The sequence below is a fragment of the Fusarium solani genome (genome assembly GCF_023522795.1).
Source record: "Fusarium solani strain SB1 chromosome Unknown bctg00000001, whole genome shotgun sequence".
In the NCBI taxonomy this organism is placed as follows: Eukaryota; Fungi; Ascomycota; class Sordariomycetes; order Hypocreales; family Nectriaceae; genus Fusarium; species Fusarium solani.
The window spans coordinates 3,412,764-3,438,440 of record NW_027072156.1 but is presented as its reverse complement, the minus strand read 5'-3'; the positions used below and the strand labels follow the sequence as shown (position 1 = coordinate 3,438,440).

The following is a 25,677-nucleotide window of genomic DNA, read 5'->3' as shown; positions in this document are numbered from 1 at the left end:
TCACGACATGGTCTTCATAAAGTCGTCCAAGTCGAAGCTCTCCTCGTACTGCTTGTTGTCCCATAGCTCCCCTAGATCGTCCAGCCATGCCTTCTTTCCGGGCGCGCGCACGTCGCCCGTTTCGATATCCACCATATCTTCTTCCCTTCCTTCCATGTTGTTCTTTTCCTTGTCCGCTATGAGGTTCGGTGCAGCATCGCCCACATTGAACAGGTCCAGGATCTGGTCTGTGTCCATTGTTGAGAGACCTGCATTCTGTTGGTTGACCACTGTCGATGCCACATCGATCTTGAATCGCTGGAGGTTCAGAATCTTCTCCTCGAGGGTTCCGCGCGTGATAAGTCGGTACACGTTAACCACCTTCTTCTGACCGATACGATGCGCTCGGTCCATGGCCTGCAGATCCTTTTGCGGGTTCCAATCATGCTCGACAAAAATGACAGTGTCGGCTCCTGTCAGGTTGAGACCAAGACCACCCACGCTTGTCGTCAATAAGAGGACATCGTATGACGGGTCGCTATTGAACTTGTTGACGATGTCCTGTCTCTTGTTCGCCTCGACTGAGCCATCGAGTCGCAGGTGTGACACCGAAGGAAGCAGCTCCTTCAAGACCTTGTTCTGCACCATGTCAAGCATCTCCTTCATCTGACAGAAGATGAGTGCTCGATGGGGTTTGATGGGCTGATACAGAGGGTCATTGGATTCGTTACCCTCGACACCAATGCCGCAGTCTACCAAAAGGTCTCTCAAGGCAGTCAACTTGGGTGCATGCTGGGTATCTTCGATCGATGTGCCCTTCTTGTTCAGGATTCTTTGCGTGTCATCGTAGAAGGCGGTTCCTGGTTTCATGACCATGGCAGGAGAGTTGCACAGCTTGCGCATGTACTGTAGCGCCTGGAAGATATGCTGCTTCGCTTCCTTGTCCTCCCGACCAGCCTCTGCCTGGATCTTCTTGCCCTGCTTCCTGGTAAAGTCCTCAAAGAGCTTCTTCTGCAGGTCGCTCAGGTCGCAGTAGTAGTTCTGCAAGATCTTGGGTGGGAGGTCGTTCAACACTTCTTCCTTGAGACGACGCAGCAGGAATGGGAGCACCTGCTTGTGAAGTGCCTCGATTGCGAGAGCTCCCGCCTCTTGCTCCTTGGACGAAGCCTTGCTGAATCGACTTGCTGCGATCGGCTTTGCGAATCGATCTAGGAAGACCTTCTCAGCACCCAAGAAACCCGGCATCAAGAAGTCAAACAGGGACCACAGCTCCAGGACATTGTTCTGGATGGGTGTGCCAGTAAGGATGAGACGGTGGTTACTGGCCAGCCTCTTGACCGCTTGAGTGATCTTTGCCTTGGGGTTCTTGATGAGATGGCCTTCGTCAAGAACAACATAGTTCCAGCTATGCTTATCAAGAATGTCCGAGTCGTTGCGACAGACGTCGTACGATGTGACCACAATGTCCGTCTCGCCCAGTCTATCCTTCATAGCCTTTCTCTCCGCTGGTGGGCCGACATATGCGGTCACGCTCAAGAACGGTGCATACGTCTTGATCTCTTGTTGCCAATGTCCTGACAGCGTAGGCGGGCAGACGATGAGAGAAGGCAACCTTCGTACATCCGGTGCCTTGGTCTTGGCAAACTCCTCGGCACGTTGATGATGGTCACTGGCGACGATACAAATAGTCTGAAGAGTCTTTCCGAGACCCATGTCATCGCAGAGAATACCGTGGAGATGGTACTTGTTGAGGAAGTTGAGCCAATTCACACCTTCTTGCTGGTACGATCGCAACTCCGCCTTGATGGCAACGGGAATCTGGAACGGCTCCACCTTCTTTGGATCAAGAAGCTGAGCGATAAAGGTCCTCTCACGATCTCTGCCCTTGAGCAGTTCCTCGGACAAGCCAGGAGGATCGGGAATGCCAGCTTCCAGGGGAACAAGCTTCACCAGCGTGGCGAACGACGTTGTAGCGATCAAACGGATCTCATTGTCGGAATCACTCATTCGTCCCAGGACTGGCACGATGAGGAAGATAACATAAGGCAGGATGGCATCGCCCATCACAGCGATCAGGTGGTAAATGGCCTCGATCGCGCCTTGACGGAAGTTGAGATCGAGAGGGTTGTTGATTGACGGGAGAACTTTCTCGACAAGTGCCGTCATACCCTCAACCGTAATGACACTGCAGATAGTAGCCATGCATTTGGCGGCCATGTAGCGGAAGACGGAGAGCTCGGAGTGGAGGGCCTTGATGACCAGGGGCATCAATTCCATAACGAAGAGGTGCAATGACTTGTCCAAAGTTGGCGTCATTGTCCTGATGACAGACATAGCGTCCACGATTTCCTGTCCAAACGTCTGCTCAGGATCCTTGGCTTCAGCAGGGAGAGCATCAGAGAAAGCCCTGACAAGGGGCTCCTCCATGAAGGTTCGGAGACTGGGCACAATTTCGAGCAGCTTGGCCCCGTAAGTCTCGACAGAATCTCAAGGGCCTCCTTCGCACCACGCCTCGTGATACGAGCAGCCTTGGCTTCTCGGGCCCATTTAGCTGCATCTGCATGGTCAACTCGGTCTTCCTCCTTTTGCATCGACAACACGCAATCGGTCTTAGCGGCGTGAACGGGGAATTCAGGAGTCTCTGCGACTTCGACACAGGAGAACTTGACTAGGTTGGACACCACCTTGTCAGCTGGCCCCTTTCGGCCCTTTTCAGTAAACAGCTGGACAAGTCGAGCGATGGTGTCGGCTGAGCGAGTCTGGAGTTGCTGGTTGTCCTCCGTCTTGACGGAGTCCATGATGCCCTTGATCAAGGGGCTAGGCTTCTTCGGGAGCACCTTCATAGCAACCATCGCGCATGCTGCTGCGGCCTTGATCCGAACGTCACGAGCAGTCTTGATAGCCTTGGCCTCCTCAATTGCCGCAACCGTCACGTCACGAGCATCAGAAAGCTGCTGGCTCGCAATAAGACGTTGGCCTGGAGGCATAGCCTTCTTCAGTTTCTCGTAATCATCGCTTACGCATTTCTCAGCAGTTGCGATGGAGAAGGCATTAGGACCGGCTTCGGCTTCTCCCTGCACCACGACAGGCAAAGTCGGGAGTTTGCTGTGAGAGACCTTGCCGTGGTCTCGGAAGAGATGGATCAGCTGCTGGCACTGTGTTCTGACACGTTGAATGAAGTTGACCAAGTCTCTATATGCCGTTGGCCGTTCTGAATCAAGGATGCGCTGGAGGTTCTCGAGGTATCGTGAGTCGCCAGCCGTCTGGCAGTTCTTGGCATACTCGTCAATAATGACGCATGCTGTGAGTTGGCTTGAAGAAAATGCTGATCCAAGTCCGGGGATGAGGAGTGCGTCGTAGTCATCCAAGTTGGCAACTGGAACAAGGGACATAATGAGACCCATGGCCTTCGCAGCTGATACACGCGACCGAATAAGAACGTCTACACCGACAAGATCAACATCGCCTTGCATCATATGACCATCAACATCGTGAGTAAGGCTCGTTGTGGGAACCTCATCAACCTTCGTCGATTTGCGTCGGCGCTTGGGTGCTCGATCGGACCCGTCGGGTGATGAGGGCTTTCGAGGCGTGTGCTGAACAACACCAGGCATAGAGTACGTGCCACCAGACGGCTTCTGGAAGAGTGTGGCATTCATCGGTATCGGGTTCCTCGAGACACCAATAGGATGAAGTGTTAGCTGCATCATGGGGTCGATATGAGCAGCAAACTCATCAGCAAGGACAGCAGGATTCTTGGCCAAGCTTTGGACGAGAGCCGTCCATAGCTCCAGTGACATATTGAGGGCCTCCTTGTCTCTTTCGACAAGAATGTTTTGGAAGATTAGCCGAAGAATTCTCCCGTTGAGCCAGCCCTGTGATGTCTCTGCATCAAGCTTGGCAAATGTTGACAGAGCTTTCAAGACAGCCACACGGACCGAAGTGATGGTATGGCGTAGGAAGGGGTAGAGGCGTGGGACGAGCAGAGTGAAGGACCGCTCTTCGTCTTGGGCGGCTGAAGCCTTCATAGCGTCCAACACCTCGGGGAAGCTGCAGAGGGTGGCGAGAAGATCCATGATACGACCAGTGCTTGCACTGAGGTCGTCTCCGAGGTTCGACAGACTTTCCCAGATGATGTTGACAAGGCCATCGAGCTGACCGGGTCGCAATGTGACAAACTCCCTGGCCATGGGGATCAGTGTGGCGGCGCTGACAGACCTGACATCGTCATCCATGTCTCCTAGCCCCTTCATCACGGTCCTGATGATTCCATCTATCATGTCGCTATCCTGAAGGAGAAGATCCTTCCTGACTGCAACGACATATCTCAAACCAATCATACCGCCGTGGCACACAGACCACACCGGCCGCTCGAGGCCAAGGTCGTCTTGCATCACCATCTTGTACAAGATCTTGAAGGTGGAATAGACGGATTGTGAGGAGAGGTGTTTAAGGGCAGATCCAAGCGACTGTCCTATTGTCTCTCTAATAGGAGCAACAGACGTGTCAGAACTGTAATCCGTGAAGCGGTCAAGCATAAGTACGCAGCATAAGCGGCAGGCCAAGTCGTCAAGCCACTTGCGGTTGAGAGCATCGTTCTGCTCCCTAGACTTGGAACGTACTCTGCCAGCACCACCGCCGTGTACACGGATAACTTCACGTAGGCCCATCGCAGCTCCATGACGAGTTTCCCAAGACGGATCAAATAAATCAACCTTGAGAAAGTCGCACAGTCGCTCGTAGGGCCACTCGGCGCCCTCCATGTTGTCCTCGGCCTCGAGCTCTGACTTGATGGGAATGACGGGACCCTTGAACTCGCTGACTACCTTGGTGTCTTCGTCGACGTCCGCCGGTCGCTCGAGGTTGAAGTAGTCATTCATTTTGCCGTTCTTTTTCGAGTCATTATCCGGCATAGGGGAATCTTCTCCAAAATGTTCCGAGCCCGATGTCAACGAGCGCCTTACAGAGAGGTCACCGAAACCGCCCTTGCCTTGGGATGCCTTCATGGCTTCTCGCTTGCGCTTTCGTTTTAGGACGTTAAGTTGTCGAGAGCTGAGCTGGGACTCCTCGGTGGGTTGGCCTTGACCACTGGTGCCGTCTGGTCGACTATGGCCGTTCGTAGCATCCATCGGGGTCATAGGGGGCGCCAGGTTGTCACCGCCAGTGTAGGCGATCTCTTCGTCCTCATACTTCCTCCCCAAGAGGCCAAGGCGTCCGTTCAACGTCTTTTTCTGGTGGGTTAGGCGTGCTTGTGGTTCGAGAGCCGCAAGTCCATACTCGATGCCGCCACCCCGTAGCAGCTCCCTTCCGTACTTGAGAATCATGTCAACGTTGAGCGACTCTAGCCGGAACACGTCGTCGCCTGAGATGTCGAGCTCCTTGTCTTCCTCCTCCTTCTTGATGTGGCCATTCTCGGCAGCGGGTTCCTCCTTCTTGGGCTCAGTGGGTGCATCTTCGGAGTTTGGGTCGTGGACAGGCGCATTTTCCACAATCTTGCCAATGGCCGCAGCTGCAGTCCTTCGCGTCTCCCATTCCTTGTGTCTCAGGTAGGGGACAACGCGGGAAAGAAGATTGAACAACTCATCAGGATGTTGCTTCTGCCAGTCAGCAAGCTGGTTGACAGCAGTGTCGCGGATTAGTCTCGTACTCCCCGTTTCGAGGATACTATTCAAAAGTCAGCTCCATATTCCACCTTTAGGCCCGGACAGGGGACAAGCGGGTTTCCGCATAGATCTTCAACGGGAAGCCAAGCCGATGCCTGCAGTCTGGAAGCAGGGGAGACGTATTTACTCACGTGACCAATCTGTCGAGTCTGCATACAAAGTTAGCAAGGTCGTGATAGTTATGTGAACGGATAAAGGACTTACCTTGATGCCATGGTGTGTATTAGTTGGGGGTATTAAGTGTAAAAGCGTGTATCATGACATTTCGATCACTACAGTCCAGTGGTCAGTCCAAGTCCAGTCGAGTCGCAAAAAGCCCAAGCATGACAATGGGTGTAAAAAAAGGTGGCAGCGATCTCGTATTCGACATCGCGGGATCGTGTAGCACGACGCGACGGAAGGGTGTGGGTCGCCGGGAAGGAAATGCAGACATCCGGGAGACAACGACGAGGGAAATGGCATGAGCGGAATCTGAGTCGGCAAACATACGCCACTCCCGATTGGCGCTGCAAGGGAATATATATGAGGAGGAACTCAGTGACAATGATGGGTTGCGAGTATGTAACAAGGGTGATTGAAGGACAGAGGACGACGAATCACTCATGACGCAACAAGATCGGGGTGTGGGGGCAGATGGGATCAAGAGATCATCGGACAGGAAAGGGCGGATGAGATGGTAGGAAGAGGAGAAGGTCTGCATATCACCTACCAACCAGTTGATAATGCAGAGCAGGACAGAGGGCGTCAAGCCTTCGGGGACAGGGTGCAGCCAAAATGCACACTTCAGTTGCTCAGGAAAGCTGTCAACTGCAGAGTTGCTGCTGACCGAGTGTCCCGGGCTGAGTCCAACTTAAACGAGTAAGTTCCCCTGTCTGGCGCGCATGCAGCATCGGCAGTTAAGGTTGGGTGGATGTTGCGTTGCGAGCGATGCAAAGCGAAACGCTGCAATGAGACGTAACCGATCGATGGCGATGGTCGTCAGCGCTTTTAATCCCCGCTGGTTGGCCGGGTTGCGGGATGTTCGGAAGAAGGCTGGGTCTGGGTAGGGAGTTGTTTGCGATGGGGTTGACTAGGTAAGACGGGGGGAATTGCGGCAATGGGAATGGATATGGAATCAAGCAAACGTCGCTTTGTGAAATAAAGTGACAGACAGGGGAGCAAATGTCTGTCAAGCGACAAGAGTATTAAAAAAAAAAAAGTGGGCGCAAATACCAATGCAAGTTGATTCGTTCGTGGTTGCGGAAGCTGGCTCTTTCCTGGACAGGCGTGGGTGCTTCCTGCTTGGTTGCTCTGCCGCTTGCGCAAGCTGGGCGGTGCTGCTCCTGCTGTGGTTCCGGGAAAATCGGGGTGGAGGGCAGGCCGGGTCTTCTATAAGTGAGTGCTTGTATTTTTATACACGCGGCGCGGCTTTGGGAAGCACGGCCAACGGTTTCTCGGACTGCGCTCGCTTAATTTCCCTCTTGCCTGCTAGCGTCATTTCGCGGCCCCTGCCATTTTTTTTTGTTTTTTTTTTTTCTGCTGATTCCCTTGGTCCTCTCCAATAGGCTTGTCCTTTTGGGGCTTGACTCGACTGGGCCTTGACGGCACAAGTGCGGGGGTCCACTTAAAGTGTGGTCCAGCCGCGCTGAGTAAAGTCTCCCAGGCGCCCAGCACCAGCCTCAGGGCGATCGTTGCTGACGGGTTCGGGTCGTCAAGGGGATTCTCTGACAGAGCGGCCACTGTCTAGCGCAACTCGGCAGTCGAGTCAGTTACCCTACACCGTCAAGTTGAACTGTCTTCTCCCTTGAAATTCCCGACCCGACGTCTGAATTTGATCATTAAAGCCATGTGGCATACGGGAGGCGCACAAGGCGATGTTCTCGGCGTCATTGTGCTGGGTTGTGAAAGCCTACCCTCAGCCTCGATGTTGACAACTTTGTCGATGATGGGAGGATGACCAACAGATAGATCGTGCGTAAACCATCAAGCCCACATACAAGTCCGCCAGGCCTGGTGCAGGCATAGCGCAATGCTTGCAGCCTCGTCACAGGCCTCATGCAGCGCTTATCCAGACCGTGCCCGTGCTGCCTAGCTAGGCAGTATTATGCATGTAGATGCCTTCGGCAGACCAGAGGAAACATCGTGGCCAATACTGCACGGTGACGCCCTGCATGGCGACAATGGATTGCCTGACTCCGGCAACCTTATAATTGTGTCACATGGCGCGAACGATGCCTCTCAACTACAGGGGCGTTACCAGGCGAGACATATGGGGTGGGCCGACCAAATCAACGGCGATAACCAACAGCGGTCGGACATCCCCATGTTCCGAGCCAACGCCTCATAAAAGGCGACCGACATCAATCACGCATACGAGGTAAAGGCAGGCAAAGTCTCGGCAGTGAGACAAGCCAGGATTGACCCCATGATATCTGCTACCAATGTATCAAAGGGTACCTGATTTGCGAGCTCGGCATGCATGGCTGTGATGCCACGCGAATCATGCCGTGGAGCTGCATGGCATTCATCAACTCGCCCAACTGGTATGGGAAATACTGAAGAGGCATTCGAGCCATGCCGAGGCAGACCCGGGTTTGTCTAATGATACAACCCTACTGCACGCAACGGTCATTCAGGTCCAAACCGTTTGCAAGCCCAGGTATTCAAGGTGGCAGGCAGGCAATCAATTATCCATGCCATTGCCAGCCTAGCACAGGATGATAGAGACCAAGCTTTCCTACAACGCACGGACCACCTGTCGTCAACCAGCCGCTAAGCGCCTAGCTTCTCAGGCAGCAAACCACGTCCCGTCGCAACGACGCGCCAACACCCACCACTTTGATCGCGGTGCTTGAGCCGACGCGTCGAATCGCATCAGGTCGCATCTACGAGGCAAAAGTCGCAGACCGAGTTGAGATTGCGCATCCACTCGCAGACAACTCCCTGTTCCCCTCGCATGTTGCGCTACAGCGCCGGCGCAGCCCATCATGTATATCAAGCAGATCATTATCCAGGGCTTCAAGAGGTAGGTTGTCCGCCCACACGACCCCTCCTCGCACCCGTCTCTATTCTGGCTCACCGCTGACTGACGTATTCGCAGCTACAAGGACCAGACCGTCATTGAGCCCTTCTCGTCAAAGACAAATGTCATCGTCGGTCGCAATGGCTCCGGAAAGAGCAACTTTTTTGCAGCCATCCGCTTCGTCCTCAGCGATGCCTACACACAGATGAGTCGCGAGGAGCGCCAGGGTCTCCTCCACGAGGGCTCTGGCTCCGCTGTCATGTCAGCATACGTCGAGATCATCTTTGACAATAGCGACGACCGTTTCCCGACTGGCAACAAGGAGGTCGTCCTGCGCCGCACGATTGGTCTTAAAAAGGACGAATATTCCGTTGACCGCAAGGTTGTGACCAAATCGGACGTCATGAACCTTCTCGAAGCTGCAGGATTCTCGCGATCAAACCCATACTACATCGTGCCCCAAGGACGAGTCACTGCCCTGACCAACATGAAGGAGTCGGACAGACTGAACCTGCTGAAGGAGGTAGCGGGAACACAAGTGTACGAAACCCGTCGTGCCGAGTCGCTCAAAATCATGAACGAGACCAACAACAAGCGAGAAAAGATCGACGAGCTTCTCAAGTACATCAAAGAACGATTGGACGAGCTGGAGGAGGAAAAGGAAGAGCTCAAGGCCTATCAGAACAAGGACCGAGAGAAGCGATGCTTGGAATACGCATACTACTACAGCGAGCAGACTAAAATCCAGAACTCTCTGGAGGAACTCGACAACGCCCGGCAAGGCGGCCTTGACAACACTGACATAAGACGAGACGAGTTCACAGAGGGCGAAAAGGCGATCGAGAAACTCGATGCGGAAGTACATAAACTCCAGCGCGACATGGAGATGCTGCAGATTGATCGACGACAACTCGAGGAAGACCGGCGCGACAATGCAAAGGCGCTGGCCAAGGCAGAAATGAAGACCAAGAACCTCAGAGAAGGACAATCTGCCCAAGAGCAAGCGCGAGCACAGCATGCCGCAGAACTGGAATCAGTCCAGGCTGACATAGCTGCCAAGGAGCAAGAGTTGGCGACCATCATCCCCGATTACAACAGACGGAAAGAAGAGGAGGCCGAGGTACGAAGGCAACTCGATCATGTGGAGGCTACGAGAAACCGCCTTTTTGCCAAGCAAAGCCGAGGCTCTCGATTCAGAAACAAGAGCGAGCGTGATGCATGGCTAAGGCAAGAGATCGAGGAGTTGAATCGCACCATCAGCACCCAAAAGGCCAACAAGATCGACGCGGACGAGGAGGTTGAGAGGGTTCAGCAATCCATCTCCCAGACCGAGCAGGAGGTTGCTGATCTTCGAACTCGCCTGGCCAATTTCAACAGCGAAAGACAAGCCATCTCGGATGAGGCAACCAGGGCACACGACGTTCTTGAGAAACTGAATGACGAACGGAAGCTTGTTAGGCGAGAGGACGACAAACTCAACAAACTCATTGGTGATGCTCGGCAAGAGAAGGAGTCATCGGAGCGTGAGCTGTCGAATACCATGGACGGAGCTACTGCGCGTGGTCTGGCAACTATCCGACGGCTCAAGCAAGAGAACGACATCCCCGGAGCATACGGAACGCTGGCAGAGCTCCTTGAAGTCAGCGACGCCTATAGACTTCCTGTGGAACAAATTGCTGGTGCCAGTCTGTTTCACTATGTTGTGGATAATGCAGACACCGCCACTCAGCTTGCAGATGCTCTCTTCAGACAACGAGGAGGCAGAGTAACCTTTATGCCTCTTGCTCAACTGCGACCACGGCAAATCAATCTACCAAGATCCAACGACGCTGTGCCGCTCTTGTCCAAGATCACGTACAACCCCGAGTACGAGAAGGCTTTCCAGCAGGTGTTTGGCAAGGTTGTTGTCTGCCCGAACCTGACGGTTGCCGGCCAGTATGCCAGAAGCCATGGCGTTGATGGTATCACTGCCGAAGGTGACACCACAAACAAGAGAGGTGCCATGACTGGTGGATATATCGACCCACGAAAGTCGCGGCTGCAAGCGGTTCAGTCTGTAAATAAATGGCGGGACAACTACGAGGAGAAGATTGCCGAGTCTCGCGACATCCGCCGACAGGTTGAGCTCAAAGACCAAGAGATCACGGCTGCCATGTCGGAACTTCAAAAGCTGGAGCAGAAGCTGCGGCAGGCCGATGACAGCTTTGGGCCATTGAGGCATGAGCTGAGGAACAAGTCGGTGCACCTAGAGAACGAACGAAACCACCTTGAAGCCGCCATCAAGCGTCGGGAGGGTGTCGAGAAGAACATGAATGTTTTCCTGGAAGATGTTGCAGGCCACGAGGCTGAACTTCAGACCGACTTCAAGAAGAGCTTGACAGCGGCCGAGGAACGCCAGTTGGAGGAACTCAGCGACAGTGTCCAGGAACTCCAGAAGCAATGGAACGAGGCCAGTAATGCTCGCCGCAGCCTGGAAACACGGAAGCAGCTCCTCGAGGGAGATCTACGCCAGAACCTGCAGTTGAAGCTTGACCAGCTCAACAGTCAAGCCTTTGAGAATTCAGCATCTGGATTATCGTCAGGCGGCCTGAAGGAGGCCCAGAGGGAGCTCAAGAAGGCTCAGAAGGCGCTGAAAGCTGTCGAGACCAGCCTTCAGGAGACACAGGCCAAGATGGATGACATACAGAACCGCCTTGACCAGCTGGCTGTCGAGAAGGCGCAGCGAGAACAGAGGCAGCAAGAAATCTCGGAGAAGATCGAGAAGCACAAAAAGAGAATGGACAAGAGTCTACGTCAGAAGGCTCTCTGGACGGCGCGGGCTGCCGAACTCGCCAAGACCATCCGAGACCTCGGTGTGCTCCCTGAGGAAGCATTTGATAAATACGAAAACATGGAGGAGAAGACGGTGAGTATTATGGGTATAGAGTGCGACCAACCTGAACTGACATGCTCTAGATCACATCGAAGCTCAGGCGAGTAAATGAGGCGCTCAAGAAGTACAAGCACGTCAACAAGAAGGCCTTTGAGCAATACAACAGCTTCACCACCCAGCAAGATCAGCTGATGAAGAGAAGAAAGGAGCTGGACGCTTCCCAAACGTCGATTGAGGAACTCGTTGAGCACCTTGATCGTCGAAAGGACGAGGCCATCGAGCGTACCTTCAAGCAAGTCTCCAAAGAGTTCTCGACCATCTTTGGCAAGCTGGTACCCGCTGGTCATGGTCGTCTGCTTATCCAGCGACGGACAGATCGTCGCCAGGAGCCGGCCGATGACTCGGAGGGAGAGACACGGGGCGCCGTCGAGAACTACATTGGTGTAGGAATCAGCGTCTCGTTCAACTCGAAGCATCTGGACGAGCAGCAAAAGATCCAGCAGCTGAGTGGTGGCCAGAAGAGTGAGTCTACCTTGTCCCCTGATGAGTGATGCCCTTTCTAACAAGACCAGGTTTGTGTGCTCTCTGCCTCATCTTTGCCCTTCAGGCAACCGAGAGCAGTCCCATGGTCATCTTTGACGAGGTGGACGCCAACCTGGACGCCCAGTATCGTACCGCTGTTGCAGCGCTCCTCGACTCCATCTCCAACGAGATTGGTACGCAGTTCATCTGCACCACCTTCCGACCCGAGATCGTCCACGTTGCAGACAAGTGTTACGGTGTGACGTTTGTCAACAAGACGAGTACCATTGACTGCGTCACCGCGGATGATGCCCTCAAGTTTGTCGAGGGTCAGGCGAGACCGAACTGAGCGGGAAGAAGAGCGTGATGGGCTTTTGTCTTTGCTGTACCTATCCATGTAGTAGCACTGCGCTTGGAGGGCGGACTTGGCGTTGGGCGAGTTGAGAAAGGTTTCCTTATGCGATGATGAATTGATATTCCTGCTGTTTTCTCTAGGCTAGAGGGAGGCTGACGATGTTGGTTTGCGATGCCTTGGAGGCGATGAATACCATATCATGTAACAACAGATGATCTAGTCTGCCTCGAATTCCTGTGAGGCGTTTCCCGTCCTGCCCCTGAGTTCATGTCCTGATAATGAGGCCTGAGTCATCTCAGCCTGCCCTGCTATGATGTCGACTTCATGTGGATGCCCACGAGATGATATTGACTTTTCAATTGCTTCTGTACAGCAAGTATACATGATAATTTACACGCAGCACCCTCACTGCCTGGCCCATCTAGTCTACCTGTCGGCCATCATGTTGCGAACGCCCTTGAAGTACTCTGGCGACAGCTCGGCCTCGAGCTCCTCGCGGGTCAGCCACTTGAAGTCGGTGTAGCCAAAGGGGTTGCCCTCGAGGTCCGCCTGGCCGGCCATTATCCGGCCCTTGAGGAAAAAGGTCTTTTGGCCCTTCTTCTCGACGCTGCCGTCGGCCTTGAGCGTGGGCTTCGTCACGACGTGGGCGACGGGCACGCGGCCGACGACCCATGTGTTCATGTTGACACCAGCGGCCTGGTCAAGGACACGCTTGGCAGACTGGAGTAGTTTGTAAGTATCTTTTCGTGTTGAAAGAGTATATAATCCTTACCTCATGCAGGTTTTCATCCTTGGGAATCACATCCGCGGGGAAGCCCCAGCCATCTTTGCCCTTGACAACCAGATACAGCGTCCGGTCGAGCTGACGATCCAGTCGCTTCACATCGCCCTTGCGGTCGGCCTCTGTGACACGGTCGACAGGTGGCTCGACAGGCACAACATCATCCGGGGCGATGAGCTCAGCGTCATCACTGACACGGGCCTCTGCGTCCTTGAGCAGGGCCTTGACGATGCTCTCCTGGTCGCTCAGCTGGTCGCCGACGCGGAGCTCGTCGTCCCATGCCTTGGAGCTCTTGCCGTTGTACACACCGAGCTCCTTGGCGACGGTGCCCTGGCGCTCCTGGACCTTGACGTTCCAGTCCAGCCGGCGGGCCGTGTCGGGCTTGAAGTAGATGCTCGTGATGAAGGGAGTGTTGAGCCGCTCCTCGAGTCGCTTCTGGTAGAAGAAGAAGGAGTTCTCGAACGGGTGCAGTTTCCGCGTCACCAGTGGCGGTCGGGTGAGGATCATGCCGGACCGGACATCGTAGGGTGGTGGAGGAGGGCGGGATGCCGCAGGAGGGGCAGAGTCTGTGGTGGTGGTGGCTGTGGCATCGACGGCGGAGGAGTAGAGGCGTGCCGAGAGTCTAGGGAAGGCGGAGGAGGAAGAGGAAGCGCATCGGACGCAGACATTGGGAGAAGCTAAAGACAATTCCCGCTCGTTAGTTTATACAAGAGCTCTTGAGGTTGAAAGCCCGCTCCAGGCCCCCAAGCGTTCAATTGAGGCCCGGCGGGAGGGCAGGTGGACTCACTGGATAGCGCAGCCCGAAGGGCCCGTCCACCTCGACTTGATGCTGTCATTATAGCCGTCTACCCTCGGTGGAGGAGGGGGGAATATGGGTGCGATTTGGGGACCGACGTTGGTGATGTTCCCACGATGCTCTCGCGCCTCTAGAACTTTTTCCTTCTCCGGCTCGAGGTACGTACCTCCGTCCAATTGGTGACCGTGCCTCGAGGTTCTGAACTCTCAGAAGGCTTACCTAAGACCCCTCAGAGCCCACTTGTGCCTCAGGCATCAACCACTCTACCATAACCCACAGCAAATTTCCAATTGTCTCTTCCTTTTTTTCTTTCTTCTTTCTCTCTCAAGGCACCATTTCCTTATCGTCAAGACCTGTTTCCACCTCCAGAACGTCCTGATCATTTACGTGTGCCGAGAGTGAATTCCGCAGTCTTTTTCGCTAGCGGGACCTGCAAGAAGCTTTTTCTTATCATTTTCCCACCGGGTTCTGTTAGATAGATACTGCTGACATCTCATCCGCGCCAAGTCTGGTTTATCGTCCGTCGTGTGCTTGCATTTCGCTCAACCCCCCACGCAGCTATCGTGGAGGGAGAGATTAAGCCGAGCGTTCTCGCTGTCATTCGCCTCTTCATCGTGATACAATTTCCTCTCAGTCCAACCTCGCTCTCTGAGCCAAGCAGAGTATCAACACCTGGGCAGCTGTCGTGCCCTTTTGCTGGTAACCGATCATCTGTTGGGCAGACGCGAGGCTAAACTGTGAATCTCAGGTTCTCTGTCAACATTGCACATAACACTGCGATTCGACTGAACTTCGAATTGCGGTTCAAAGATGCGGCTTTGATTTCCTAAACCCTAGGCTCAAATGCCTGCCGAAAATGATATACAGACACATAACTGAATACACATGGAGCCAAGATAATAATGGCCCAGACACACAAGATACAAACAAGACAAGACCCACGATCGTAACCCAACCCAACTCCTTCGCCGCACCACGCACGCTATTCGAAATTCAAAGAATCATGCTCCTCTTCAAATGATGCTGGGTATCAAACCACATGGACCGGCCCATGATACCTGAACGCCCGCTAAACTCAGTTCCCGCTTTCTGTCGTTAAGCAGACAGTTCTGCAACTGCTTGAGCCACCTCTTTGGTAGCTCTCTTTTCCCATTGCCGGCGGGCATCATCATTCAGCGAAGCTGCGCCCTTGACTTCGTCATAAAGCTTTCTCGAGATGTCCCTGTTGATGGTTGAATACTGCTCTGTCGTCAACTTTTGAGACCGCCAGTGCGGTCGCAATGCGCCCTTGACGATCTCATTGATCCTGATTTTGTCTTCATGAGTGATATCGGACGCTGCGTTGGGTCTTGTTGGAGATTGATCTTTTGGTGGTTGCGCTGGCACCTGATGTGCTCGGCGTGGCCGGGGTTGGCGGAGTTCCAACGGCCGACCCTCCGGCGGTCTGGTTGACTGTGTCTCCTGCGGCCTGCTTGGTTGCGCCTCTTGTGGTCTTCTTGACCGTGCTTCCTGCGCGCCATGTTCAATATTCTTAGTCTTGTTGGTGCGGGTAGGTGAATAGTTTGCTGGTGGGTAGTGAGGCTGGATAGTGGTGCTGAGTGAAAGGGTTGGTGAGGTTGGTCGACCCGCCAGACTGAGCAGGGGAGGAGGAGTGGTGGAGAGAGCCCGGGGGCTGCCATAAGCGGATGACGAGGGAGAAAGCGCTGGCGATAGGGCTGGCGACGAAGCATCTGGTGGATGTCGCCATCCATTCATCGTGCCCGACGTCTCATCGTCCGACATGTTGCTCGGCTCGAGCTCCTTCAGAAGCGACGAGACGAGGGGAGGATCTATACCGCCAATGTTGACCACACCATTTCTGGTCGACGATCCATTCGTGACTCGTCCGGCCGAGGGGCCGGGCGCTGGGGATGATACAGAGCTCGAGCCCTCGCCATTCTGGGTCGGAAGTCGCCGAGTTCGAGGTCGCTTGAGCTTGCGTTCTGGCTCCTGGACGGGTTCCCGAGGGGATGCCGTGACTGATCGCACCTTGCGCTTGCGAGAGTTGGTACTGGACTCTTCAACCTCGCGGGCACGCGCAAGAGCGCCCCATGCTTGTCTCTCCTCGGCTGTTTCTCGCACGGGCTCAGGCGCGGGCGCGGGCTGAAGGCGCTCGCTTATGGCGGGGGATATTGTTCACAAAGACGTCGCGAGCGCCCAGCCGGCGGGCTATGTCCATTCGCTGTTGCCATCTCTCGAGCTCGCGTCGACCGCTTTCTTGAAACCGCCGATATTGCTCAAGCTCCTCATCCTCATCATCGTGGTTGTCGAGGTCCAAGTCGCTCATCTCGTAGAAGCGACCCGAAAACTGGCCCCAGGCGCCCTGCCACTCAGCATTTCGAGCTTGACGGCGGGCCCTTCGCATGCGTTCTCTAGTTCGAACTCGGTATCCGCGCACATTTCGTGGATTTGGGCGTCGGACAGATGTGGGACGAGGGGACCGATCAGTCTCCTCGGCAAGCTCTGGCTCATCCTCGAGCTGGAAAAGATGGGCACATTCCATGCAGTACCATGCGCCGTCGGGGATTGCATCGAGACCAATGCAGTGGGTGTGATAGGCGGCATCGCAGCTGTCGCAAAGGAGGAGGATATCTTCCCGCTCTGCCGAGTTGCAGATAGGGCACGGATTGCCCTGTTCCTCCTCCTCCTCCTCGGGATTATCGCCCAACCACTGGGTCACGTCGAATTCGGCGATCTGCTTCTTGTCTTGGACTTCGTATTTCGAGATGGGTGTTCCTGCATAGTGACACCAGTCAGCGTGTGCAGACAGACATGCACGAGGGCGGGTGAGCTAAACTTACCATCGACTCCGTTGTAAACGCGGACCGAGTGGAAGGGATTACGGCAGATGGGACATGTGTTTGTCTTTTGAGCCCAGGAGCGAATGCAAGCATCGTGAATAATGTGATTGCACCCGTCAAGGGCGGCGACAATGTTGAGATAGCTGGAATCGTCGTCGAGGGAGCTGGGAGCTGTAGCGTAGAGGGCGGTAGCGGCAGCAATGGGAGCGGGTTTGGGAGCGGGTTCGCCGCCAGCGACAGCACCGTCAGTGGCAGCAGCATCAGCAACAGCATCAGCTACACTGACGGCGGCTTGAGCGTCCGTCTCGAGGGCGGCCCGTGGTAAGGGATCCAGGCATATAATGCACTGCTCCGGCTCAGACATGATGTCGTTTTGGATAACAAAGGCCGTATCTTGATGGAAACATGTAAAAGAGAATCGGCCAAAGAAAATGGATTCGAGCGGGCGGCGGGCGTGGTAAATGTGGTGGTGATCGATTTAGGCGGGATGGCTCGTTTTTTGGGGGGGCAAAGCGGCAGGGCCTGGCTGTGAGTGGTGATGTATTAGTGGATGGGATGGACGAGAGAGCGCCTGGGAGGGCGAGGGATGGAGCGGCCTGCTGAGAATTGAAGGAAGGAAGTTCCAAGTGCAGCGGGCCTCCAGAGGCGGTTTTGGCGCCTGTTAGGGGGGGCCTGACAATGGTCCAATCAGGGGCCGTCGGTCCGCGGGGAGCATCAGTCCCTGCTGCGTTTTGGGGCTGGGCTTCTGTGAGGAAGAGAGACCCTGGATGACTGGCTCTGGGTACCTGAGGTCGCGTCGAGTCGAGTAGAGTCAGGCGAAGATGACGGGAAGAGAGTGGGAAGGGGGGTTGAAAGTGGGGAGATGATGGGGTTGATTATGTAGAGAGAAATACAAAATAAATACCTCTTGTTTTTTCCTCTTTGTCCAGTCTCCGAGTCCAAGCAAGACGCTGCGCTGGGCTCGCTGCTCTGTCCGATTCCCAAGTCGGGTTGTCGCCAGACAAAGGTACAGGTACAGGTATCCCTGCGAGTGGTACTAACAGTGAGCCACCCAAGTTGCAGGGTCCTGGCTGCCTGTTCAGAGGTGGAACTGCAGTCGTAGGCGTAGCCGGTCGGCAGAGTGATTGAGAGTGAATAATAATAAGACGAGGAATAACAAGATTAACAAAGGGGAGGAAAAGTTTTGCCCGTTTCTCAAGTGGCTGGTGATACACTCGAAGTGGCTTGTTGAAATCGTGTCGTCAGTGACGTTCTGGAAGCCCACATGTGGTAGGGGATGCCCGTTATGAAGCTTCACGGTTGTAGCGTGTATCGAACTCTCAAGGTTGGGGACAAGACAATGGAAGCGTGAATTCCCCTGACGAAAAGGTCGATGACTGGGGACAAGTGTCTAGGCTGCCAGGGAGGGGGGAGATGGGTTTGATTGGAAAGTGGTAGGCAAGAGGCAAAGAATGAGAATGGAAATGAAGGTGAATGGATGACGGAGCGATGGAATCCGGCATGGGACGGTCCTGTGCCGTGCTCTTCTGTGCTGTGCTGTACTATTATGCTCAGGTTGTTTTCTCCGCCTGCCCAGAAGGGAAGACACCCAATGTAAGGAAACTCTTTTTACGTGTGACCGTCCATCCCCCTACTACTACGATACCTTCATGGGCTGGGCTAATCCCCCTCCGATGCGAGCGTCGTCGCCGTAATTGGTACCGAGCACAGCACGTTAACGAGGTACCTGGCAGATTGGTCAGTTCTCCCATCTCTCCCGCTGCACTGAGCACCCAAGGCTCCAGCTGTTGAGCAAGGCGTCACCTGCGACACGACGACTCCATCCGCCCCATGCGCATGTTGCCATCAGGCCTGCCTGACACCCGAACATCCTCTCACTCTCTGGTTCCTCATACGCACGAATACTCACTCAGGTACAAGTCAAGTGTCAAGTGCTTATCTCACCGACTCTCAACTGCAAACCTAGACTACCGTCGAGCTGAGCAATAGCCCCAGCCCACATTTTGCCTTGAAATGCCCTATTAGCTCATCCCGCCCAGCACAGGCGATGCGGTCCTCGTGACGGATCTCGCCTTGCTTGAACTGGGCTTCCACGTTTATCGGGGGCTCTGAGCACCAACCCCCGACAACCTCTAGCCCCATGACGAGTCACGCACGCACTCGGGCTGTTGCTGTAGATGGCGTCAAACCTCCCTTGTTGGCGGTCTGCTCTCACTCTGCGCATCAAACGCGCAATAACCGTGAGTCGACAACCGTCGTGGGTCTCCGCTCGACTCACGATGCGACCTTGAAGGGTATACTCGAGTGATAGATCAGGGTTCTTGGGATAGGCCCCTCTTGCTTGTGTGGTCCGGCGCCTAACACTAGGGATGGGCTTCGCGTCCTCCCATAGGGCCGTAACAGAGACACGCAGTTTTGTTTTTGTTTCTTGTTTATTACTTCTCGTGAAAAAAATATTATCGTCCGGAGGCAGAGGTGGGTTCGCTATCGGAGAGAATCGTCGAGACTCGGCTGCGATCTGCTGCCAAAGCAATGCGCTGCGCTGTCTCATGCGTGCAGAGGCATGGAAACCCCCACTTGCGCTCGGAAGGCAGAGCGGCAAACCACCTTGGTCAAGGTCATTGCCTTGGCCCACTGGGCTCGACTTCATGAGACGGACCTGGAGTCTTCATCATCTTCCATCAGCCTGTCACGGTTGTAGTCAGCTCGACATCTGCCGCACTTGCGGTCTGACCGGCCCACAGAGCAAAACGGGTCCTCTGCCTTCACATGAACCAACCATCAGAGACTGATATTCGATCATCCACGAGGTATATCCGTGACTCTTCTACGATGTCGATGACGTTTAAAACCCCAACTGCCCTGGTCATCCCCCCGATCTCTAACAGGCCAACCTATTCAGTGCGCTGAACTCTGCCACGATGATATGGGATGTGAGTTGGGGCTTTGTCATTCTTGACGATAATAACGCTGTCTTGTCTCGCCCACGAGTTGAAATCCCAAGCGCTGGTTGGCCATGGGTTCACACAATCCGTGGGGCCTCTGCCGCCAGGTCGCAAAGATCCGCCTGTTCGTTGAAAGGGTCCGAAACCATGCAATTCATTTTTGTTCATTGCTAATCGAACGGCCTCTATGCGACCGAAGATCGGGTGCTGACGTCCAGTCCGCCAACTCGTAGTGTAGGCACGAAATCCATGTTCCCCCGTACACCAGACCGAAAAGCAAAGCCGTTTTCCCCTCCCGCTAAAGTCCACTCCTTTAAACCTCAGCAATCTCCCGGAGTCGTCGCAGAGTCGATCGCATGGCGGCGGCAGCGGGGGTGCTGTGTTGGTGTTAGTTCTCCATTGCTGTGTCAGTTGTCGCCGTAGCGGAGAGGGGACGCACGAGACGACGTAAGCGCCACCGGCGACGGTGCGCTTGCAAGACTTGCAGTCCCAGATACCAGTGGCCTGTCGCTTCACGGTAACCTTTCCGCAGAAGGTGCAGGTGTACTTGGCGTGCTGGGTGATTTCCATCTTCTTGACCTGCTTTCGCAGGGAGGCACCGTAACTGTACAGCCATGCGTTAGTTGCTGTAGCTCGATATGATCATGCCGGACCGTCGAGTGGTGGTCTCATTCCCTGCTGCCTTTGATCTGCCACGACCGTCCCAAGCTGCCAGGGTTCTTGTTCCAGTTGTGATCCAGTGCCCCGTCTTGATGGTTGACGCAGTCGCAGATACCAGGGAGAAGTCGCAAGCACAAGGGAGATCGTGGCAGAGGCGAAGTCGTAGAGAGAGATCGTTGTCGAAGTTTTATCGGCGATGGGATATCGTGAAACTTACCGGGTACCATATTTACCGCTGCCGACAGAGTTAGCAATTTGATTTCCAGCAGCAATTCAGTAATGGGGGATACGCACGTCACGCCGACCTTCTTCGTTCGCTTGGTCATCTTGAGGGTTTATGTGTGGGACGTCTTGGGAGGATGAAGACGGAATGATAGACGAGCGGAGGTGAAGTTGCTCGACTGCGGTTGGAGGCTGACTGCGAAAGTGTGCTTGGAATTGGACCTGTGATTTTCGTTAGGGCGCAAGCACGTAGCACGTGAGAGCAAGCGAGTGGGCCCCACCTGCTTTTTTTTTTCTTTGAATTTTGGCAATTGTGGAAAAACCTCGGCAAACTGCTAGGAATCGAGACGGAATCTGACTCGGAGGAGACTCTCGGTTCTTGAGGATTTTCCGTCAACCTGATTCGTGCGAGCTCTCCAGCTGTCTTTGCGCACGGAAGAGCATTGGGTGTGGCAGGTGAGCTGAGCTGTATTAGCTTGGTGACTCTTCCTTTGAGGTGGTGAAGTCAGACTACAAAATGGAACCGTCATATTGGCCTTTTGTGTTGAGGGTAGAAAATTCACTTATTTCTACACTCATCTTACCAAGGGATGGCTCATTACTCCAGCACCTGCCAGCTGAGGATCACTGACACATGAGGCCGAGATAAGATGCTGATGCGGCTGGGCTGAATACCAGGGTCCCTTGAAGCTCCCGTGGGTGGGCCGGCTTGGAGCAAGACACCGACCACTTGGGTGTACCAGAGCTACTTCCAGAGGTAGAATGATGTAAAAGAAGACATGGCATCGTGTCTAGAAAAGTGCCACGTTCTCGTATTTTAGACGACTTCTTTCCCCCTCCTCCTCCTCGGCTCTACTTACCAGTTTACTCCATTGTGCAACCACTAGCTTCAACATGCCTTTGATCAAAGAGCATGGTCGTCAATACGACCTCGTCGTTTTTGGAGCTACCGGTGAGTCCAAGACGGGAGGCAATTGAGCAACTCATACAAGTCTGACCGCCTCCAAGGCTATACGGGCAAATGGACTGCCGAGTACATCACCACTCACCTCGCAACTGACCTGAAGTGGGCTGTCGCTGGCCGCTCAGAGTCTAAACTGCAAGCTGTCGTGGACGAGTGCAAAAAGCGCAATCCTGACCGGCTGCCGCCAGGTATGAAGCAATTCCCATTGAGGCATGGAAGTGCCACGTATTTTTAACCTTTAACTAATATTGTGCAGGCATTGAGATCGCCAGCCTCAACGACAATGACTTGAGTGCACTCGCGAAAAAGACGTGTGTCCTCATCACCGCTGTCGGCCCATACAGCGTCTACGGCGAGCATGCCTTCAAGGCTTGCGCGGAGGCGGGAACCCATTATGTGGATGCCACTGGCGAGTTCCCATGGGTTCACAAGATGATCAAGAAGTATGAGGCGACTGCCAAGAAGACGGGTGCTATCCTGGTCCCTCAGTCTGGTATTGAGTCTGCTCCCGTGGACCTCGGCACATGGGCTATGGCCAAGGCAATCCGCACCGAATTGGGAACTCCGACCAAGGATGTTACCATTTCTCTCCACAGGATCAGGTGAGTTGTACTTGATGAGTTGATAAGATACATGTATGCTGACCGTGATCACAGCTCGACACCTTCTGGTGGCACCCTGGCTACTGCGCTCGGCCTTTGGGATATCTTCACATTGAAGGAAGTGAAAGAGGCCAACAGCCCATATGCTCAGTCTCCTATCCCCCACAAGGAGCCCACGAGGCCCAAGGACTCTATCCTTGAGAAGATCTTTGGCGTTCGAACTATCCCTAACCTTGGTTTGATGACCACTTCTGCCATGGCATCGACCAACATCCCCGTCATTGAGCGGACCTGGGGACTGCTCTCAGAGACACCATCTCGAAAGGATGAGTTCTACGGACCCAACTTTACCTGGTCAGAGTACATGAAGGCTCGCAATTGGCTCCACGGAATCTTCATCCACTGGCTCCTCCTGATTGGAGGCATGTTGGTTGTGTCGATTCCTCCGTTGAGGGCGTTTCTTAAAAACCGTGTCTTGCAGCCTGGAGAGGGCGCCAAGCACGAAGACACAGAGAACGATGCGCTTGAGTACAAATGTATTGCGTATCCTGACTCTGAAAAGGCCACAGGCAAGGCAGCTTATTGCCACATGTGGCATCATGGCGGCATGTACTACTGTAAGTGATGGAACTAAATGAGTTGTACCGTTGACAAGTGCTAATGACTTTTCAGTGACGGGAATGCTGCTCGCAGAGATCGCTGCGACCATCTTGGAAGATGAAGTCCAGCTTGACGGAGGCTGCTATACGCCAGCCTGTCTTGGGCAGGGCCTAATTGATCGGCTGGACGACTCTGGCCTTAAGATGGAGGTGAAGATTATTGACGCTTAGAGCATGGATGGGCTGGCAATGGCTTCTCATTATCCCAACGTATTTTCTGGAGCATATGGATGACCCTGATGTGTATTTGGAGCTGGACCTCTCTCTTAGAGTCTACACGAAGCAGATGCTTCTGGAATCGATTGCGAACCGTCGAGTTTTGATGTGTTTTGTGGTTTCACATGTGACGTCCTCACTTACATGGTGTGTTGATACTGGAAGTGATATACCTGCATAAGCCTAGTTATATTGAGTTAGTTCAACGTGAGGGAAAGAAAAGAGATAAACTCCACCATCGTTTCCAGAAAGCATTTTATGAGTCTCAGAGCAGTATATCTTCACTCCAACCTCATTATCGTCTCTTCAAATCCATGGCAACTCATGAACCTTCAAGGTTGAAAGGCGGGGAACATTGCTCGTTGCCCCGGTCCCGTCGCCAGGGCCAGTCAAGTTGCACGTGGACGCGCTGTACCTTGGCTGCTTTAGTGGCGGGTCCCCTGTAGCTCTCGCATTCAGTGGGCCGAAATTGGAGAAAACCTTCTGTCCAAGTTGGGCGCAAAACGTCATCATCAGTCATTATCCTCCTTGAAAGCTCTTCTATTCGATCTACCACAGCATTCCTATCGCATCAACCATCTTTGACAGTCTTTTTGCGACATCCGTCATAGGCCCTTGTTACTTCCCGCTCTCTGGGAGAGTGGTGTTGCATCGCTGAATTCAATTGCTCGCGCCTTGTCGCCTTCGACACTTTCACCATCTTTGTGAGCTTCACCAATATGGATTCTCACACCACCACCACATCCGACGCGCCGCCCAGCGAATCAACACCTCTGCTGCCGACCGAGACTCGTCCCAAGGGGACGCGAACCGTTACATTTAGCGACAACCCCGTCACACGAACCATCGAGCCCAGCCGACTACAATTGCAACCGCGAAGTCTTCACCACCATGGCGCCGGATCTAGCACTGGCGCTGGTGGCCCTCCCATGCTCACAGCCCTCAACAACAAGCTCCGCAGACGCAACAGTCAGGGATCTGTGCCTGCGGTAGCTCATCTGGGCGTCGGGCCCAAGATTGGTCCCCAGCGAAGCACCAAGAAGACGGAGAAGCTCAAGCTACTCCCCGCCCCGGACCTGGACGAGGAGGCTGACGAAGAAAGCGGAAGAGATGTCTACTCTCAGTACACGAGGATTAAAGATCCCGCCGCGCGAAGGGATGCGGCAAAGCTGGGTAAGGCAGACAGAGACCGGCTCCCCCGTGTAACAGCGTACTGTACCGCGAACCGGTACGAGATGGACGCCCTGATGAGGTTCCTCAAGGGGAGGGGCAAGACCAGGGGCGCAAACCCCAAACTCATCGACGAATGCATTTACACGCCGTACAACTACGCTGCCAAGAGCGCTCGCAGCCGCGATCCGGTTCAGAACTATGAGCGACGACACTCTACTGGCGGCGACGCCATGGATGAGAGGCCCCAGAGGAGCGATTTGATGAATCTTCACCAGGAAGGAGTTGAATCAGAGACCCGGGACCACTCCTCGGGTCACAATGGTCATACCAATGGGAACGGCTCCCACATTGGCAACGAAGACATTTTGGGTTCCGCCGTGGATGACCGCGACCCCATTGAGAGCAATCCGGACTTCGACACACACATACACACACCCGAGGTGTTCCTCTTTGACTATGGAGTTGTGGTCATCTGGGGAATGACCGAGGCCCACGAAGCCAGGTTCCTGAAGGAGATATCCAAGTTCGAGACGGAGAAGCTGGCGGCCGACGATGTTGAGACGGAAAAGTTCAACTTTTACTACACAAAGGACTACCAGGCCCGTATATACAACGACTTTATCACCCTGCGCGACAAGAACAACTACATGACCAAACTGGCCATCTCCCATGCGGTGGCGCAGAGCGTCAAGGTGAGCAAATGCCCAAGAAGCTGGCAATGGCTGTGCTAAACCCGTTCAGACTTCACTCTACGAGGAATTGATAGCGTCAACCGTCGAAACGTGCAAAGACATTCCAACCCAAATAGCGACGACGGGAAAGATTGCGCTCCGGCGATCGCAGATCAACATGCAGATCGGCGAGCTCTTCATCCTCCGCATTAGCATCCACCTCAACGGCTCCGTCCTCGACACCCCCGAGTTGTTCTGGGTAGAACCACAGCTCGAGCCCGTGTACCAGGCCGTCAGGAGTTATTTAGAGATGGACCAGCGCGTTGGTCTTCTCACAGAACGTCTCGACGTCATTGCCGATTTGTTAGCTGTGCTAAAGGGAGAGCTTAGCCACGGCCATGATGAGAAGTTGGAGTGGATTGGTATGTTGTCACCGTCTCTGACACTGGATACATGTCCAAGCTAACCAATCTCTTAGTGATTATTCTCATTGCAGCCGAAATCCTCGTCGCCGCGATAAATATCGTGGTAGACTTGTACATTGGTGACTAGAACACAGCCTAGCCAGGCCATTTTATTCTCTCCCGCTCTTTCGCCGTTAATACAGCGCTCCTTAGCGAAGCGGGATTGTGTACTTCTTTTTGTCTTCGGGGAAACCAGAAAAACCGTATGGGATGGATCGGGAGTACCGGTGTAAAACATACAGAATATTTAGATAAGATGGCTTCGCGGCAACGGTGGAAGACGATGCGCGCG

At 54.1% G+C, this 25,677-nt stretch overlaps 7 protein-coding genes across 7 annotated transcripts; 3 read left to right on the top strand and 4 right to left on the bottom strand.

The window, feature by feature from the left end:
- On the bottom strand, window positions 1–5,857 carry MRS44_003169 (uncharacterized protein; the record flags this gene model as incomplete). Its single annotated transcript, XM_065623118.1, has 4 exons — window positions 1–2,419; window positions 2,461–5,643; window positions 5,774–5,791; window positions 5,847–5,857. 4 exons carry the CDS (start codon window positions 5,855–5,857, stop codon window positions 1–3), a joined length of 5,631 nt encoding a protein of 1,876 aa, XP_065479190.1.
- Window positions 5,858–8,608: 2,751 nt separating this feature from the next.
- MRS44_003168 (uncharacterized protein) lies at window positions 8,609–12,386 on the top strand (the record flags this gene model as incomplete). The annotated part of the gene is made up of 4 exons (XM_046268350.2): window positions 8,609–8,646; window positions 8,722–11,548; window positions 11,599–12,037; window positions 12,088–12,386. 4 exons carry the CDS (start codon window positions 8,609–8,611, stop codon window positions 12,384–12,386), a joined length of 3,603 nt encoding a protein of 1,200 aa, XP_046137274.1.
- Window positions 12,387–12,818: 432 nt separating this feature from the next.
- On the bottom strand, window positions 12,819–14,009 carry MRS44_003167 (mitochondrial 54S ribosomal protein mL46; the record flags this gene model as incomplete). The annotated part of the gene is made up of 3 exons (XM_046280800.1): window positions 12,819–13,112; window positions 13,165–13,850; window positions 13,961–14,009. 3 exons carry the CDS (start codon window positions 14,007–14,009, stop codon window positions 12,819–12,821), a joined length of 1,029 nt encoding a protein of 342 aa, XP_046137273.1.
- Window positions 14,010–15,064: 1,055 nt separating this feature from the next.
- MRS44_003166 (uncharacterized protein) lies at window positions 15,065–17,173 on the bottom strand (the record flags this gene model as incomplete). Its single annotated transcript, XM_065623117.1, has 3 exons — window positions 15,065–16,111; window positions 16,149–16,744; window positions 16,810–17,173. The coding sequence occupies 3 exons, from the start codon at window positions 17,171–17,173 to the stop codon at window positions 15,065–15,067; spliced, it is 2,007 nt and encodes a 668-aa protein (XP_065479189.1).
- Window positions 17,174–20,067: 2,894 nt separating this feature from the next.
- MRS44_003165 (60S ribosomal protein eL43) lies at window positions 20,068–20,740 on the bottom strand (the record flags this gene model as incomplete). The annotated part of the gene is made up of 4 exons (XM_046268349.2): window positions 20,068–20,131; window positions 20,194–20,358; window positions 20,632–20,649; window positions 20,709–20,740. The coding sequence occupies 4 exons, from the start codon at window positions 20,738–20,740 to the stop codon at window positions 20,068–20,070; spliced, it is 279 nt and encodes a 92-aa protein (XP_046137271.1).
- A 790-nt stretch (window positions 20,741–21,530) lies between these two features.
- Window positions 21,531–23,032, top strand: MRS44_003164 (uncharacterized protein; the record flags this gene model as incomplete). The annotated part of the gene is made up of 5 exons (XM_046275303.2): window positions 21,531–21,588; window positions 21,645–21,788; window positions 21,857–22,202; window positions 22,257–22,819; window positions 22,875–23,032. The coding sequence occupies 5 exons, from the start codon at window positions 21,531–21,533 to the stop codon at window positions 23,030–23,032; spliced, it is 1,269 nt and encodes a 422-aa protein (XP_046137270.1).
- A 764-nt stretch (window positions 23,033–23,796) lies between these two features.
- Window positions 23,797–25,473, top strand: MRS44_003163 (uncharacterized protein; the record flags this gene model as incomplete). Its single annotated transcript, XM_046268347.2, has 3 exons — window positions 23,797–24,942; window positions 24,992–25,343; window positions 25,400–25,473. The coding sequence occupies 3 exons, from the start codon at window positions 23,797–23,799 to the stop codon at window positions 25,471–25,473; spliced, it is 1,572 nt and encodes a 523-aa protein (XP_046137269.1).
- Window positions 25,474–25,677: the final 204 nt, after the last annotated feature.